The 16,123-nt window shown below is 53.8% G+C and overlaps 2 protein-coding genes across 2 annotated transcripts; both read left to right on the top strand.

Annotated features, from left to right (window-relative positions):
* On the top strand, positions 1-1,404 carry IUM83_10577 (aspartate carbamoyltransferase; the record flags this gene model as incomplete). Its single annotated transcript, XM_067935089.1, has 4 exons — positions 1-153; positions 876-967; positions 1,039-1,100; positions 1,172-1,404. 4 exons carry the CDS (start codon positions 1-3, stop codon positions 1,402-1,404), a joined length of 540 nt encoding a protein of 179 aa, XP_067791509.1.
* Positions 1,405-1,482: 78 nt separating this feature from the next.
* Positions 1,483-1,845, top strand: IUM83_10576 (na proline symporter; the record flags this gene model as incomplete). The annotated part of the gene is made up of 2 exons (XM_067935088.1): positions 1,483-1,740; positions 1,816-1,845. The coding sequence occupies 2 exons, from the start codon at positions 1,483-1,485 to the stop codon at positions 1,843-1,845; spliced, it is 288 nt and encodes a 95-aa protein (XP_067791548.1).
* Positions 1,846-16,123: the final 14,278 nt, after the last annotated feature.

Raw genomic sequence — 16,123 nt, 5'->3', positions numbered from 1 at the left:
ATGAATCGCAGCAGCAAGAAGAAAGCGTGCCCCACCGGAATCGGCACGAAGCTGCCACTGGTGGCAGAGCTGGAGCTCGTAAAGTGGGCCAACGGCCTCCGAAAGGAGGGCGTGCCTATTTCGAGTCTAATGCTGACGCTAGAGGCCAAAACAGTAGGAACAGAGGAATATGGTGTGGAGGGTTTTGAACGGTCGTGGTGCTGGTTGCACACCTTCAAAGCCCTCCACAAACTGTCCATGAGAGTTAGAACCCGTGCTAGATCGACTCGGACGACGACATCGGAGACGTCTCCTCGTCTAGAAAAAAGTTACAGATACATGTTCATCAGAAGTTGTTCGTGCAGTTTCACAGCGCCATCCGTATTTACATCCCTTCGACCAGGAGTCCAACTCGCACCACTACAGTACAAGCGCTGTATTTTTATGATCACGCGCTTGTAGCTCCGCTGTCGTGCTTGCCATCATGAGCAGTGCGTGCACTTGATCTTCGCTGGGGCAACTACGTGTGCATACCGTATCCGGATATCGTTCAGTTGCATTTTGATGAAACAAGTTATTAAAAGGCGATCCAGTTAAGAAGAGGGAAAAAAGGGTCCAAAATGGGGAAAATCGTCGAGCCAAGTGATTGCGGTCTTTATTTTCAGGTCGTGAAACTAGCATCATCAGATAAAACGATATTTCAAACCTATAAATATGCTGTGTTTATTCACGTGAACGCAGCTCACATCTTAGCATGAGCGCTCGAAAACAGCGCCTCCGCCTGATTGCCCTTGGTGTGAATGCGTTGCATGTCCAAATTCGGAAAACGAGGGGGTAGAGTGGTCTGCATTGTCCCATCTCTCCACAATGTGTCCCTATCTCTCCAAAATGTGTAGCTTCGTCTCCACAAGGACGGCAAGACGGCGGTGGGCTTGTGGCAGGGTGAGAACAATTTGTCCATCGCGCAGTTCGGCAGGGAGAGCGCGCAGTAAGCACCGCCTTCGGTCCTTGCACTCGATCGCTGTGGATCACCCTCGTGCTGGTCGTCCGTCGTGCTAGGCGCGTGCTCGACGTGATGAAGGCGATGGTCAAGACGCAGGGCGCGAGCGACCTACTCAAAGGCAAGTTACGGCTGTCTACGCGTTGAGGTGGCGGCACACTGGCAGATCTGTCTCATCTGCTGCTCTTGTAGCCGCTGGCCAACGTGTTCATGGAGCCGTCCACGCGCACGAGCAGCTCGTTTCAGGCGGCCATGAAGCGCCTCGGCGACCTCGTGGTGTGCGTCAACGTAGATATTGGCACCGGACCCCGTGCTGTCCGACGAGAGCTGGTCAGTTGGATTCCTTTACACTCAACCCAAGCAGCAACTTCGCCGACGTCATCGCCGTCACCATCAGGATCCAGGCCAGGGCGATCCGGGTGTAGTTGCGCGGCCAGACGTTGCCCTCATGGATCTCCAGGATGTCACCATGAGGCCCGTAGTGGCGCTAGTGGCGCTGAGACCTGGTGCTGTGCATCTGCTACCTGCTCTCCGTGCTGCTCGTGGGGCTTTTCTTCACTGTCCGCGAGCAAACCGCGCGAGTAAAACTGCGTCTGACGCGACTGCATCGCCAAGTGCTGGTGGACGCGGGCACCCGGGACCTCAAGAGTCTGCACAAGGACAACAAGTCTGCCAAGAATGACCAGGTGCTGGAACTTCCAGTGGAAGCGTACTGTCTCGGTGGTCGACGCATCCCTTGGGATGCGTTGGCGGTAGCCGATGTGAGCTCGTACATTGACATCTCGAGGACGATGAGCAACACAGCGCTAATGTATGGGGGGATCGTGTGTTTCCAGGAGGCGACCACCATCGCTACAGCCGGCTGATTGTTTGCAGGGGGTTTTATCGATTGGTGGTAGATGATAGATGCTGGTGGAGAGTACGTACTTGCAGTGCCATTGCTGGAAACCGACATGTTGGCATCAGTTTGTCAATGTACATGCAGCTTCATGGCTTCGTTCCTTTTTGCATTTTCTCTTCAGCACAGAAACTTTATTCCGAATTTGAGTTTCGCTGATAACGCCGCGAGATTCAGAAAATTGTTCATAAAGCATTTCAACAGTGCTTTTTGGCTTGATACCAGGGTTTTCTGACACAAGACCGGATAAAAATTCTTCGTAGATCACAGGCATTCTTTTCTTCGTTGCATGTTGGTTAACATCCAAATGGGTTGCAGAAGCAGATTGGGAGTGCTCTGTTGCTTCAGATGAGATCCGGCGTTTACGTTTCATCAACCGCGTGATTAACCCTCGAATTTCATTTTCTCCAGGTAAGTTGTATCGATGTGGATACATCGTTATGAGTGCCTCTAACATTCTGGCTGGACCCATTTTTCTGCTCGAGTCCTTTTCACCTTCACGGAACATGCATTCGATCTCATTCTCGTAGAGTGATATGTATTTAGCGCCATGCATTTCTCCGCGCTTGGGCTTGCCCACCCCATTTTCAAAGTTGTCGTACTTGATACTAAAATATCTACGTCAACACAGTTCGATGATCTTTCAGGCCCCGACATCATTACGTTACCAACAGTGGAGCGACCTGTCTCCGAAATCGCTTCGTGGAGATCACGCGTACGGATACGAATATCTCGAGTGGATTTATCCGCATATGAGCGTGCACAAATAGATACAACTTTTCTGAAAGTCCGGCTCGAGTCACAATATCCCCAAAACTACCACCGATGTTTAGCTGTAGAAGTTTGCGTTCGGCGCACGCCTTCACATTCATCTCTTTTACATCTTCAGAGTCATTATGCGGTTGCCCCACAATAGACTTTTTCAATACTCGTCTACGCTTCTGAATTTGGGCATTCGTTTTGATTCGAATACCTGTCATGATACCAACAACTTCGCGAGGTAAAATTACACCCTCGTTTTCTGCACAGGTGTCATCGTCGTCACCACTATCATCACTAGCGTCACTCAAAGTATCATTTTCAAAATCAAACTCTTCGCGAGCTGATTCTAAGTCAAGCCTTTCCTCATTGAGGGAGATAGCATCATCTAAATCATCTCGGTGTTCGTCATCACTACCAAAGTGTATTTCACGTTGCGTATCTTCATCTGGTTCGATTTCAAACGGTCGAAAAACAGCCCCATCATTTTCAGTGTTTTCCTGGATAGCTTCGTGATTAGCCATTGAAGCAAGGGCATGCCCAGAGCGATCTAGATTGCATTTCTCCAATGTTGTATCGACAGTAACACTGATACCTTCACCAATATCAGAATATTCAAACACCTTCATTTTGAACGAAGGGAATATATGCAAATCGTTAAAGTTTTCAAGTGGCTTCTCGAGTACGACAGGGTCGTACAAAATGTCATTTGCAGGATCGATAATCTTTGCCAGCGATTTTTCCAACCTTTCAACCTGTTCATAAAGATTTGCACCAGCTGAGCGATCTATCTCAACTAGTTCCGTAATACAATTCGGTAAGCATCCATTCGCTGTTAGAGCCTCAACAACCTGTGCTGGCGTAGCACAATCTTTACCTTGACGAACCCATGACTTAGCCTTGCTGGTAGCGGTTGCAAAGTGCGCATCCTGCATAGACTTTCCGTCTTGTGTGTCAGAATGAAGAAATCTTACCTCGTTAAATTCATGCGCTGCTCCAAGCAGAGGAAGCACAACAGCCAAGTACGCTTTTCGACAGTTAGAAGCGTTGTCCGACTGAAATGTCAAACGTGTGATGTGAGGCACATCGCGACGAAAGGGAAGCATCAATGCCTCCACAAGCGCTACAGTCGCATCTTTGTCTTGCTTGTTGTCGCCGTTGCATATTTGGGCATAATAAAGTTTAGTTGCAACAACTTTTTTTGCATCATCATCATACATCCAATATCGGACAAGCGCTCCGTGCCAGGACATGCCACGCTTCCCGTAATGGTCTACGTTTTTTTTCCACGATAGTAAATCGGGTGGAGTTTCATTTTGAAGTCGATGATAACTATTGCATGATTTGAATGATGATCAGCCATACATTACTCACGAATACTTTCAGCGGCCTCCTGGATAGCTCTCTGCTCATTTTTAACGCGAATGCGATGCCCTAGGAATAGCTCCATTTTCCGATACGACTCCTGTAACGGTGTTACACGCACAAGTGACTACAAGCCACTTGTGATTTTTAACAGATAAGATATCTGTTAAAAGTTCTAGATACTTCCTCACCTTGGTGTAAGTCACACCAATGGATACATTGAAGTGGGCCACCACAATGAGTGGTCCACACCTACCCAAAGATCCTATTGGTAGAAAGCAGCATCTTTCTACCAATTAGAGACGTGCATATTGGCGGGGCTCTGACAACCAGCCCCTGTCAACACTTTTCATAGATGATAAACAGTTTTAGCAGATTCAGGAGGAAGATCAATTCACAAACAGTACAGTTCTCATTTTACCTATTCTAAGTCACTTGGAATCCTATCTTACTTAACTTATATTTGTGTATTCAAGTATAATTAGCCTAAGTAATTACTAAGTACTTGCGCTTCCTCATACACGTAGCGCGACGTGTAAGCAAAAGTAGTGAGTCAAGTTAGACCCACTACACCTGGTAGCACTTTGTAGTCCGTCCAACGACCGACTGCTTGACGTTCGTACGCGGTGTACGAACGCGGAGCCGAGAACCACATGAGCACGGAGGTGCCCATGGAGAGCTCCAACACGCCTGCAACGCATGTTGCATGCGCTGACTGCCCCACCTGTCTGACCCAGAGTGGGAAGCCCTCCAATGACTGTTGACAGTCATTGGAGAAGCGGCGATAGCTACGATGCTGCGCACGCTATTGCCGACGGAGCAACATGGTGTTGCTCTAGGATTCATCATGAATGAGCAGCGTGATGCTGCTTCCTCAGTGACGGCGTCGTCAGGGACGACACCGCGTGCTCAATCATTGAAATTGAGCGTAAGCAATTACGTGGGAAGAGAGGGCAAGCCTCTCCTCCGATGGCTTGTCGAGCTCGACACAGCCATAGCGGCTCGACGCATCGTCGACCCGCTGTCGAAGGTCGCGTTCGCCATGTCCTGCCTTGGCGGACGCGCAAGGAGTTGGGCGTATGGACGCCGACTCTCCGATCCTACGTGCTTCAGCACGTACGAAGTATTCAAAGAGGAGCTCAGACAAGCGTTTAAGCCCCCGCAAAACGTGTTCCGGTCGAGGGCGGAGTTCCTCGACCTTCAGCAGGGTAAGCATGACGTTCATGCTTACGCGCAGCGCGCACGATATTTGGTATCAAATATCGTGACTAACCCGATTGACGAGGCGACCGAGGTCGTCACGTTCATGAAAGGACTTAGAGATGGGCCCGTGAAGACCTATCTCTTCCGAGAGTACCCGAGTACTCTCGAAGCTGCAATCACTCTTGCCATGCAAGAAGAGTTTAGCCTGCGGCAGGCTAAACTCCATGTAAATGTACCGAGGCCGCAACCGCGCCCGGTAGCGAGGACGGGAGGTCCAGAACCAATGGACCTCTCGAACGCAACAACTGCTGATTACCAGCAGCAGGGAGGCAACGGGCGATGCTTCCGTTGCGGAAGGATCGGTCACTTTGCACGGGAGTGCACAGCTCCCATGCCCCCTGGAGGTGGCCGTCGTGGCGATGCTAGGCATCGCCGCGGACCAACAAAAAACGCGAACATCCAGTAGGCGCGGGGCGCCCTACTGGTAATGCAGTCACGCGTGCCGACATCGGGCACGCGACACTGAGGACTGCAGCCCTAGTGAGACTAGCTCTCGCTGCAAGAAACAAGATGACAGGCCGAACCTAGTCATCTTGGAGGTTTACTCGAAGAGAGCGAGTGACTCTCTTCGAGCTTTGGTAGATTCAGGCGCGTCGAACAACTTTGTTCGACTGGGGAGCTTACCGAGTCTTGATTTCGAGGAGGTAAAGGTACCTCGAAGTCTTCAGGAAGTTCGATTGGCAACAGGTGCCATCATGAAGACCGAGAAGCGCGTCGTGAACGTGCGCTTATCGTACAAACAACAAGTGTTTGTCGAACACTTTATCGTCCTGGACCTGGACGATAAGTTCGACGTGGTAATGGGCATGCCGTGCAAGCCACGGCATGATCCGGTGATAGACTGGAAGAAGCGCACGCTCGTGCGCTTCGGTCGCGACAGCGGAACAGAGAGCGATGGCCCTGTTACCGCAGCGCACGCACCAGCAGGTGCGCGCGACTCGCCAGTCGAGACAGCGCTTAATGCTGCTGTACCGGAGTGCCCAAGAAGTGCGCGAGGGCGCGCACAAGTGAGACCCACGTCGGCAATGCTGCCGACGTCGGAAGAAAAGATGTGCTGGTTCCGGGAACCAACACCCACGTTCAAGCGTGTAAGGGACAGTCCCTGACCCGAAGAGGTCAGGTCGACAACGACGCGTCGGCTCCGGGAGCCGACGCACCCTCGGTCATGAGGGGCTCCGCCAATGAATGGTGTCGAGGTGACGAAGGCGTGTCAACTCCGGGAGTTGACGCTGCAAACAGTGCGGACGGTTGCAAACGTACCGCACTGACGCAATTTGCATGCTGTCGTGCAGCCGGGCTGCACGACGAAGCGCCATGCGATCAAGCCGGGCTTGATACCGCGCGCCCGCGGACAGGGTCCGCCGGCGAACAACTGTCCACGGCCGGACCTGGACCAAAAGAACAACAAGAAGACGGCGCAAGCGGAGAACGCTGCGCAAGTCTCGGTCCGGGACCGAGACGCCCCAAGAGCAGTCTGCTGGGCAGACTGAGGCGGTGACGCCGGATGTCGAGACGCTAAGTGTCTTGACGCGCACCGATGCTGGATTCCAGTATCGTGACATGGAACTCGCTAATCCTCCGACGACGGCGTCGGAGTTGACTTCGCTTCCAGCCATGAGCTGGAAGCGCTTCACACGCGACTTGCACGATGGACGCATCGAGCAAGTCTGCGTTCTTTCGAACAGCGAAAGAACGGCGAGCGAGAGCGAAGAGCTGAGGCAGCTCTTCATGGGAAGTACCACTGAGAGTGAAGACACTCTCAGTGCGAAGACGAAGCGAGAGCGCTTCGAGGAACAAGGTTGGGACTCGTTAAAGTCGAGTCCCTATTACGAATTGTTGAGGGAGTACAAAGACGTACTCCCGGAAGAGATTCCTGCGGAGCTTCCGCAGGATAAGGGTATTCAGCACGAGATTGATCTCGTGCCGGGCACGAAGTATTGGGTTACGCGGCAGTGGCCACTGCCACGAGAGCAAGTAAAAGCAATCGATGACTTCTTTGAAAGTCGTCACAAAGCAGGACAAGTGCGGGAATCAAAGTCCCCGCACAATGCCCCGACGTTCTGTGTCAAAAAGCCACAGGGCGGATGGCGCATCGTTCATGTCTACAACAAGCTGAATGATGCGACGGTACCGGCGCAGACGCCGATACCACGAAAAGATGTCATCATCGATTCGATGGCCGGGAGCACCGTTTACAGTGCTTTCGACTTGCGAGATGGATTCTATCAGATCCTAATGCGTGAGAGCGATATCCCTCTCACGGCAGTGAGCACGCCAAGCGGCATGCTCTGGGAATGGCTAGTAATGCCGCAGGGGCTTAAGAACGCCCCTGCGACCTTCAACAGGTGCGTGACGCACTTGTTGCGCTCGGTGCGCGACTTCGTGCCGAGCTACTTCGATGATGTGTTCATCCACAGCCGGGCTGTGGACGGGAAGACCGACGTAGAGATGCACAGGGTGCATCTCCGGCAGCTACTTGAGCTTATGCGAAAGCATAAGCTCTACGCGAACCTGAAGAAGTGTATCTTCGGGGCGAGCGAGATACCCGTCCTCGGGTGTCTCGTAGGGAAAAATGGCGTTCGCCCTGACCCGGAAAAGGTCAGAGTGATTAATGAATGGCCAACGCCTTCAAGTGTCAAGGAACTGAGGCAGTTCCTTGGCTTGGCCACGTACTTGTGTAAGTACGTGAAGGATTACGCGGGCAAGATCCACAGCTTCTTAAGAAGGAAGATGTGTGGAATTGGACAACCGATTGCCAAAAGGCATTCGATGCAGTCAAGCGGGGCTTGACTGAGGCACTGATCTTGGCAGTGGCTGACCAAGATCATCCATTCCACGTCGTATGTGACGCATCCGATTTCGCGATCGGATGTGCGTTGATGCAGCACGATCACGAGGGCCGTGATCGTACCAATCGCGTCAGCTGAAGCCAGCTGAGCGCAACTATCCGGTGCATGACAAGGAACTCCCTGCCATGAAATACGCACTCGCAAAGTTCCGAGTGTATTTGCTTGGAAGTAGACCATTTGTGGTCTACGCCGACCATGCTTCACTGCGCACTGCAGTGAAGTCACCACACATTTCACAGAGAATGGCGAGATGGCTCTCATTCTTTGCGGAGTATAACTTCCGGGTCGAATACAAACCCGGAAGATTGAATGTAGTGGTCGACGCGTTATCACGTCGGTCGGACTACGCAGAAGCTGCTGACGTCAATGCCATTGGCGTCATGCGATCGAGCAAACCCACATCGTCTCTGTTGGACCATGTGAAGGCCGCGTACGCGCACGACACGGACACGAAGCTCTTGCTGGCCTATGGCGCAGCGCCTTCTGACAAGTCCCGTCAGAAGCTGCCCAAGCACCTTCGTGCGCGTGCACACCGCTTTCGAGTGCACGACGGACTGCTTCTTTACAATGCAGTCGACGACAACGCGGATCGCGTTGTCGCGCCGAATGATCATGACCTACGCCTCAGGATCATGTACGAATATCATGATGCCCCGACCGCGGGACATCTCGGACGTGAGAAGACATACGTCCTTCTCACGCGCGACTTCTACTGGCACCACCAGTATAAGTGGGTGCGCAAGTACATCCGTGCTTACGAGGTATGCCAACGCGTAAAGCCTACGCCATTCGAGCAGGCTCCGTTACAATCACTACCGACTCCGTCGGAGTATTGGAAGTCCATGTCTTTGGACTTCATCTTTGGTCTTCCCCCGGACAGCGGAGGGAATACCGGTGTTGTGGTCTTCGTCGACCGTTTCAGCAAGATGGTACATCTTGCTGCGGTGCCGGCAGAAGTGACCGCGAAGCAGACGGCCCGTCTGTTCGTCGACATGGTGTCAAATGCCATGGCATGCCGACCGACATCGTGTCGGACAGAGACTCGCGCTTCACAGCGCACCTGTGGCAAGAAGTGTTTACACTTATTGGGAGCCAGCTTTCAATGTCGACTGCGGATCATCCGCAGACGGATGGCCAAACCGAGCGCGTGAATCGCGTGCTCGTCGATATGTTGAAGAGCTACGCTCACTCGTTCCAATACTGGAGCGAGTGCTTATCGATGGCAGAGTTTGCCATCAATAACTCAGTGCATGCCTCGACCGCATACACCGTTCTACGTGAATGCTATGCGGCATCCACGTCTACCGAGTTTACTCGGAGTGATGGCTCCCACTTTAAGTGGGGGAGGATCTACGACTGCAATACAGCAGCCGCAGAAAACCGCTGACACTTGCACAGTATCAGCTGCAACAACGAACAAACCACATGAGTCTGCACCCTGCGCAGACTCCCCCAACAACAAGGACAAAGACCACGGGTCTGCGCAGGGCGCAGACACAGCGAAGAACCACGCAGAGGCCGGGCCTCTAGCGAAGAGCGAGCTGAATGACTTCAGCTCGGATGCAATCAACTTCCTAGCCAAAAGACAAGCCGTGATTCGGTTTGTCCAGGACGCGATTGCAACTTCTGTGGATAGACAGAAGCTGAACGCAGACAATGTGGGCAGAGGCAACACAAATGAATTCAAAGTTAGTTCATTGGTTGTGTTAGCTACGCAAAACCTGCCTAAACATGCAGTTCGGATTTCGGAGCAAGTAAGCTTGCTCCGCGCTTCATCGGGCCGTTCACTATGTTGGCACGGCACGGCAACGCATACACACTAGCCATACCGTCTAGCATGCGCCTCCATCCGACTTTTACGTCGGACAGCTGAAGCCGTACCTGCGGCACGCACCACCTAGCTCGGCTGACCCGAAGCCTCGGCAGAAGCGAAAGCATTGGCCTCGGCGACGAGCAGCCTCTCCTCCAGCGCGCGGACGCGCTGGAGCAACCCCTTCATCTGGGTCCCCAGCTCGACCTGGATATTCGAGGCGGTCTGCGAGACCGCCGCGACGTGGGCCTTCTGGTTCGCCAGCTCCTGTAGTGGGTCTAACTTGACTCACTACTTTAGCTTACACGTTGCGCAACGTGTATGAGGAAGCGTAAGTACTTAGTAATTACTTAGGTTAATTATATTTGAATACACAAATATAAGTTAAATCAGATAAGACTCCAAGTGACTTAGATTAGGTAAAATGAGAACTGTATTGTTTGTAAATTGATCTTCCTCTAAAAGCTGCTAAAAACTGTTTATCATCTATGAAAGGGTTGACAGCGGCTGGCTGTCAGAGCCCCGCTAATATGCATGTCTCTGATTGGTAGAAAGATGCTGCTTTCTACCAATAGGATCTTTGGGTATGTGTGGACCACTCATTGTGGTGGTCCACTTCAATGTATCCATCGGTGTGTCTTACACCAATGTGAGGAAGTATCCAAAACGTTTAACAGATAACCTATCTGTTAAATTCACAAGTGGCTTGCAGCCACTTGTACGTGTAACCCCGTTACACCATCCCCCCCTTAAGGTTAGACGCGCGGGGTCCCCGCACGTCAATCTTTGGAATTGACCATTCGTCAATTCTCCGCGTTTGGAGAAGAAATCCGCGCTCATTCAACGATGAGCGCGCCTCAAGAAAAGAAGACTCCGAAGTCGGTGGAGAGTCATATCTCCATCGATGACTACTTCGAGCGCCAGAAGGCTAAGTATGGCGACGTCGTCGACTTCGGCGACGACGATGAAGTCATGGAGGACGAGTAGGACTCGTCCTCAAAGCGCAAAAACTCGGTGTCCGCTAAGAACATTCGCCCGCGTGAAGGGGACGAATCGGATGCTTCGAGTTCGAAGCGTTCAAGAACTAAGAGTGATACCCCACTCGCTTCCGCTGGGGTTATCAGTACTCCGCGCGCTGTGCCTGCCGCGCGCGATCCGTGGATGCCGTCCGCGTCCGAGATCACGGACCGGTTTGGGAACTCGGTACCTCCGAATGAGGTACCGCTGTACGTATGCAGCGCCATCAAAGATGACGCTGTGGCTGCCGAGCTGCACTTTGATGCGGATACGCATCAAAGGCGCGATTACTACATCGGACTCTTTCATGAGCTCCGATGGTTTCAAAGCAAGAAGACCTCTTCTCGCAGCAAAGTGCCCGAATGGCAGGCACTTTGTCAAAGCTGGAACGCCTTTGTTGAGAACTTCAACAAGAGGCCGAGTGCTTACCGTGATCGGATTAAGCAAGCGCGTGATCGCTTCGAGACGTACTCGAAGCGTGGAAAGCTGGAGCAACTTCATGTTGCTGCTGAGGAGGCAAATGTGCCGTGCGCTGTGCCCGAGGGCTTTCAGTGCACGAAGTGCTTCAGGCGCGGTCCGCTTGAGCGACCGCGACCTGAACGGGTACACGTCGTTCCGTGTGCCCGAGAGTCTCAAGAGCTCCGTGCTAAGTTCTTAGCACGTGAGGGTTCGGGCGCTAGCGATGATCGCAGCGCTCGTGTTACTTCCGCTGCGCCAGCGCGTACTGCTCCTCGTACGCCCTCACCATTTCCGGAACGTCCTCCAGCAAGACGTTCCGCGGCTCCCATGTATCTCGATGGGGAGGAAATCCTCTCCAACGAATACGAAAACGAGCCCCTTGAGGGTTCGTTTTCGGGATACTATGGTCAACAATCCGCTCAACAATCCAGCGGGTTGAGCCGTGGGCGTCACGGATCGGCGGTGGCGGGGTGGGAACACGCCCCGGGTATGATCAGCCCCGGGCTGATCAGTATGCGCCTCTCCACGACCGGGTGACCGTCGTGGAGCGTCTTCAGGGCGCTGAGTTCGCCGCCCTGAAGCAGGAGCTGGCGAACCAGAAGGCCCAAGTCGCGGCGGTCTCGCAGACCGCCTCGAATATCCAGGTCGAGCTGGGGACCCAGATGAAGGGTTGCTCCAGCGCGTCCGCGCGCTGGAGGAGAGGTTGCTCGTCGCCGAGGCCAAGTCCTCCGCTTCTGCCTCGGCTCCTGCCGAGGCTTCGGGTCAGCCGAGCTAGATGGCTCGTGCTGCCGGTATGGCTTCAGCCGTCCGACGTAAAAGGTCGGATGGAGGCGCATGCTAGACGGTATGTCTAGCGTGTATGCGTTGCCGTGCCGTGCCAACACAATGAACGGCCCGATGAAGCGCGGAGCAAGCTTGCTTGCTCCGAAATCCGAAACTGCATGTCTAGGCAGGTTTTGTGTAGCTAACAAAACTAATGAACCAACTTTAAATTCATTTGTGTTGCCTCTGCCCGCATTGTCTGCGTTCAGCTTCTGTTGATCAACAGAAGCTGCTATTGTGTCTTGGACAACCCGAATCACGGCTTGTCTTTTGGTGATGAAACTGATTGCATCCGAGCTGAAGTCATTCAGCTCGCTCTCCGCTAGAGGCCCGGCCTCTGCGTGGTTCTTTGCGGTGTCTGCGCCCTGCGCAGACCCGTGGTCGTTGGCCATGTTGTTGGAAGAGTCTGCGCCCTGCGCAGACTCATGTGGTTTGTCCATTGTTGCAGCTGACACTGTGCAAGTGTCAGCGGTTTTCTGCGGCTGCTGTATTGCAGTCGTAGATCCTCCCCCACTTAAAGTGGGAGCCATCACTCCGAGTAAACTCGGTAAGCGTGGATGCCGCATGGCATTCACGTAGAACGGTGTATGTCCGGTCGAGGCATGCACTGAGTTGTTGATGGCAAACTCTGCCATCGATAAACACTCGCTCCAGTATTGGAACGAGTGAGCGTAGCTCTTCAACATATCGACGAGCACGCGATTCACGCGCTCGGTTTGTCCGTCCGTCTGCGGATGATCCGCAGTCGACATGGAAAGCTGGCTCCCAAGAAGTGTAAACACTTCTTGCCACAGATGCGCTGTGAAGCGCGGGTCTCTGTCCGACACAATGTCGGACGGCATGCCATGGTGTTTGAACACCATGTCGACGAGCAGACGGGCCGTCTGCTTCGCGGTCACCTCTGCTGGCACCGCAGCAAGATGTACCATCTTGCTGAAACGGTCTACAAAGACCACAACACCGGTATTCCCTCCGCTATCCGGGGGAAGACCAAAGATGAAGTCCAAAGACATGGACTTCCAACATTCCGACGGAGTCGGTAGTGATTGCAGTGGAGCCTGCGCGAATGGCGCAGGCTTTACGCGTTGGCATACCTCGCAAGCACGGATGTACTTGCGCACCCACTTATACTGGTGGTGCCAGTAGAAGTCGCGCGTGAGAAGGACGTAAGTCTTCTCACGTCCGAGATGTCCCGCAGTCGGGGCATCATGATACTCGTACATGATCCTGAGTCGCAGGTCATGGTCATTTGGCACGACAACGCGATCCGCGTTGTCGTCGACTGCGTTGTAGAGTAGCAGTCCGTCGTGCACACGAAAGCGGTGTGCACGCGCTCGAAGGTGCTTGGGCAGCTTCTGACGGGACTTGTCAGAAGGCGCTGTGCCATAGGCCAGCAAGAGCTTCGCGTCCGCGTCGTGCGCGTACGCGGCCTTCACATCATCCAACAGAGATGATGTGGGTCTGCTCGATCGCATGGCGTCAATGGCATTGACGTCAACAGCTTCTGCATAGTCCGGCCGACGTGATAACGCGTCGGCCACCACGTTCAACCTTCCGGGTTTGTATTCGACCCGGAAGTTATACTCCGCAAAGAATGAGAGCCATCTCGCCATTCTTTGTGAAATGTGTGGCGACTTCACTGCGGTGCGCAGTGAAGCATGGTCGGTGTAGACCACAAATGGTCTACTCCCAAGCAAGTACACTCGGAACTTTGCGAGTGCATACTTCATGGCAAGGAGTTCCTTGTCATGCACCGGATAGTTGCGCTCAGCTGGCTTCAGCTGACGCGATTGGTAGTAGACGACACGATCACGGCCCTCGTGATCGTGCTGCTAACGCGCATCCGATCGCGAAATCGGATGCGTCACACACTACGTGAAATGGGCGATCTTGGTCAGCCACTGCCAAGATCGGCGCCTCAGTCAAGCCCCGCTTGACTGCATCGAATGCCTTTTGGCAATCGGGTGTCCAATTCCACACAGCTTCTTTCTTAAGAAGCTGTGACAGCGGGCGGATCTTGCCCGCATAGTCCTCCACGTACTTGCACAAGTACGTGGCCAACAGGAACTGCCTCAGTTCCTTGACACTTGATGGCGTTGGCCATTCGTTAATCACTCTGACCTTTTCTGGGTCAGGGCGGACACCATTCTTCCCTACGAGACACCCGAGGACGGGTATCTCGCTCGCCCCGAAGATACACTTCTTCAGGTTCGCGTAGAGCTTATGCTTTCGCATAAGCTCAAGTAGCTGCCGGAGATGCACCCTGTGCATCTCTACGTCGGTCTTCCCGTCCACAGCCCGGCTGTGGATGAATACATCATCGAAGTAGCTCGGTGCGAAGTCGCGCACCGAGCGCAACAAGTGCGTCACGCACCTGTTGAAAGTCGCAGGGGCATTCTTAAGCCCCTGTGGCATTACTAGCCATTCCCAGAGCATGCCGCTTGGCGTGCTCACTGCCGTGAGAGGGATATCGCTCTCACGCATTAGGATTTGATAAAATCCATCTCTCAAGTCGAGAGCACTGTAAACGGTGCTCCCGGCCATCGAATCGATGATGACATCTTTTCGTGGTATCGGCGTCTGCGCCGGTACCGTCGCATCGTTCAGCTTGTTGTAGGCATGAACGATGCGCCATCCGCCCTGTGGCTTCTTGACACAGAACGTCGGAGCACTGTGCGGGGACTTTGATTCCCGCACTTGTCCTGCTTTACGACGACTTTCAAAGAAGTCGTCGATCGCTTTCACTTGCTCTCGCGGCAGTGGCCACTGCCGCGTGACACAGTACTTCGTGCCCGGCACGAGATCAATCTCGTGCTGAATGCCCTTATCCTGCGGAAGCTCCGCAGGAATGTCTTCCGGGAGTACGTCTTTGTACTCCCTTAACAATTCGTAATAGGGACTCGACTTCAGCGAGTCCCAACCTTGTTCCTCGAAGCGCTCTCGCTTCGTCTTCGCACTGAGAGTGTCTTCACTCTCAGTGGTACTTCCCATGAAGAGCTGCCTCAGCTCTTCGCTCTCGCTCGCCGTTCTTTCGCTGTTCGAAAGAACGCAGACTTGCTCGATGCGTCCATCGTGCAAGTCGCGTGTGAAGCGCTTCCAGCTCATGGCTGGAAGCGAAGTCAACTCCGACGCCGTCGTCGGAGGACTAGCGAGTTCCATGTCACGATACTGGAATCCAGTATCGGTGCGCGTCAAGACGCTTAGCGTCTTGACATTCGGCGTCACCGCCGCAGTCTGCCCAGCAGACTGCTCTTGAGGCGTCTCGGTCCCGGACCGAGACTTGCGCAGCGTTCTCCGCTTGCGCCGTCTTCTTGTTGTTCTTTTGGTCCAGGTCCGGCCGTGGACAGTTGTTCGCCGGCGGACCCTGTCCGCGGGCGCGCGGTATCAAGCCCGGCTTGATCGCATGGCGCTTCGTCGTGCAGCCCGGCTGCACGACAGCATGCAAATTGCGTCAGTGCGGTACGTTTGCAACCGTCCGCACTGTTTGCAGCGTCAACTCCCGGAGTTGACACGCCTTCGTCACCTCGACGCCAATCATTGGCGGAGCCCCTCATGACCGAGGGTGCGTCGGCTCCCGGAGCCGACGCGTCGTTGTCGACCTGACCGCTTCGGGTCAGGGACTGTCCCTTCCACGCTTGAACGTGGGTGTTGGTTCCCGGAACCGACACATCTTTTTCTTCCGACGTCGGCAGCATTGCCGACGTGGGTCTCACTTGTGCGCGCCCTCGCGCACTTCTTGGGCACTCCGGGACAGCAGCATAAAGCGCTGTCTCGACTGGTGAGCCGCGCGCACCTGCTGGTGCGCGCTCTGCGGTAACAGGGCCATCGCTCTCTGTTCCGCTATCGCGTCCGAAGCGCACGAGCGTGCGCTTCTTCCAGTCTATCACCGGATCATGCCGTGC

This window comes from Phytophthora cinnamomi, assembly GCF_018691715.1.
Source record: "Phytophthora cinnamomi strain GKB4 chromosome Unknown Contig39, whole genome shotgun sequence".
In the NCBI taxonomy this organism is placed as follows: domain Eukaryota; phylum Oomycota; class Peronosporomycetes; order Peronosporales; family Peronosporaceae; genus Phytophthora; species Phytophthora cinnamomi.
The sequence above is the reverse complement of the archived record's forward strand: the minus strand, read 5'-3'. Positions and strand labels throughout refer to the sequence as shown.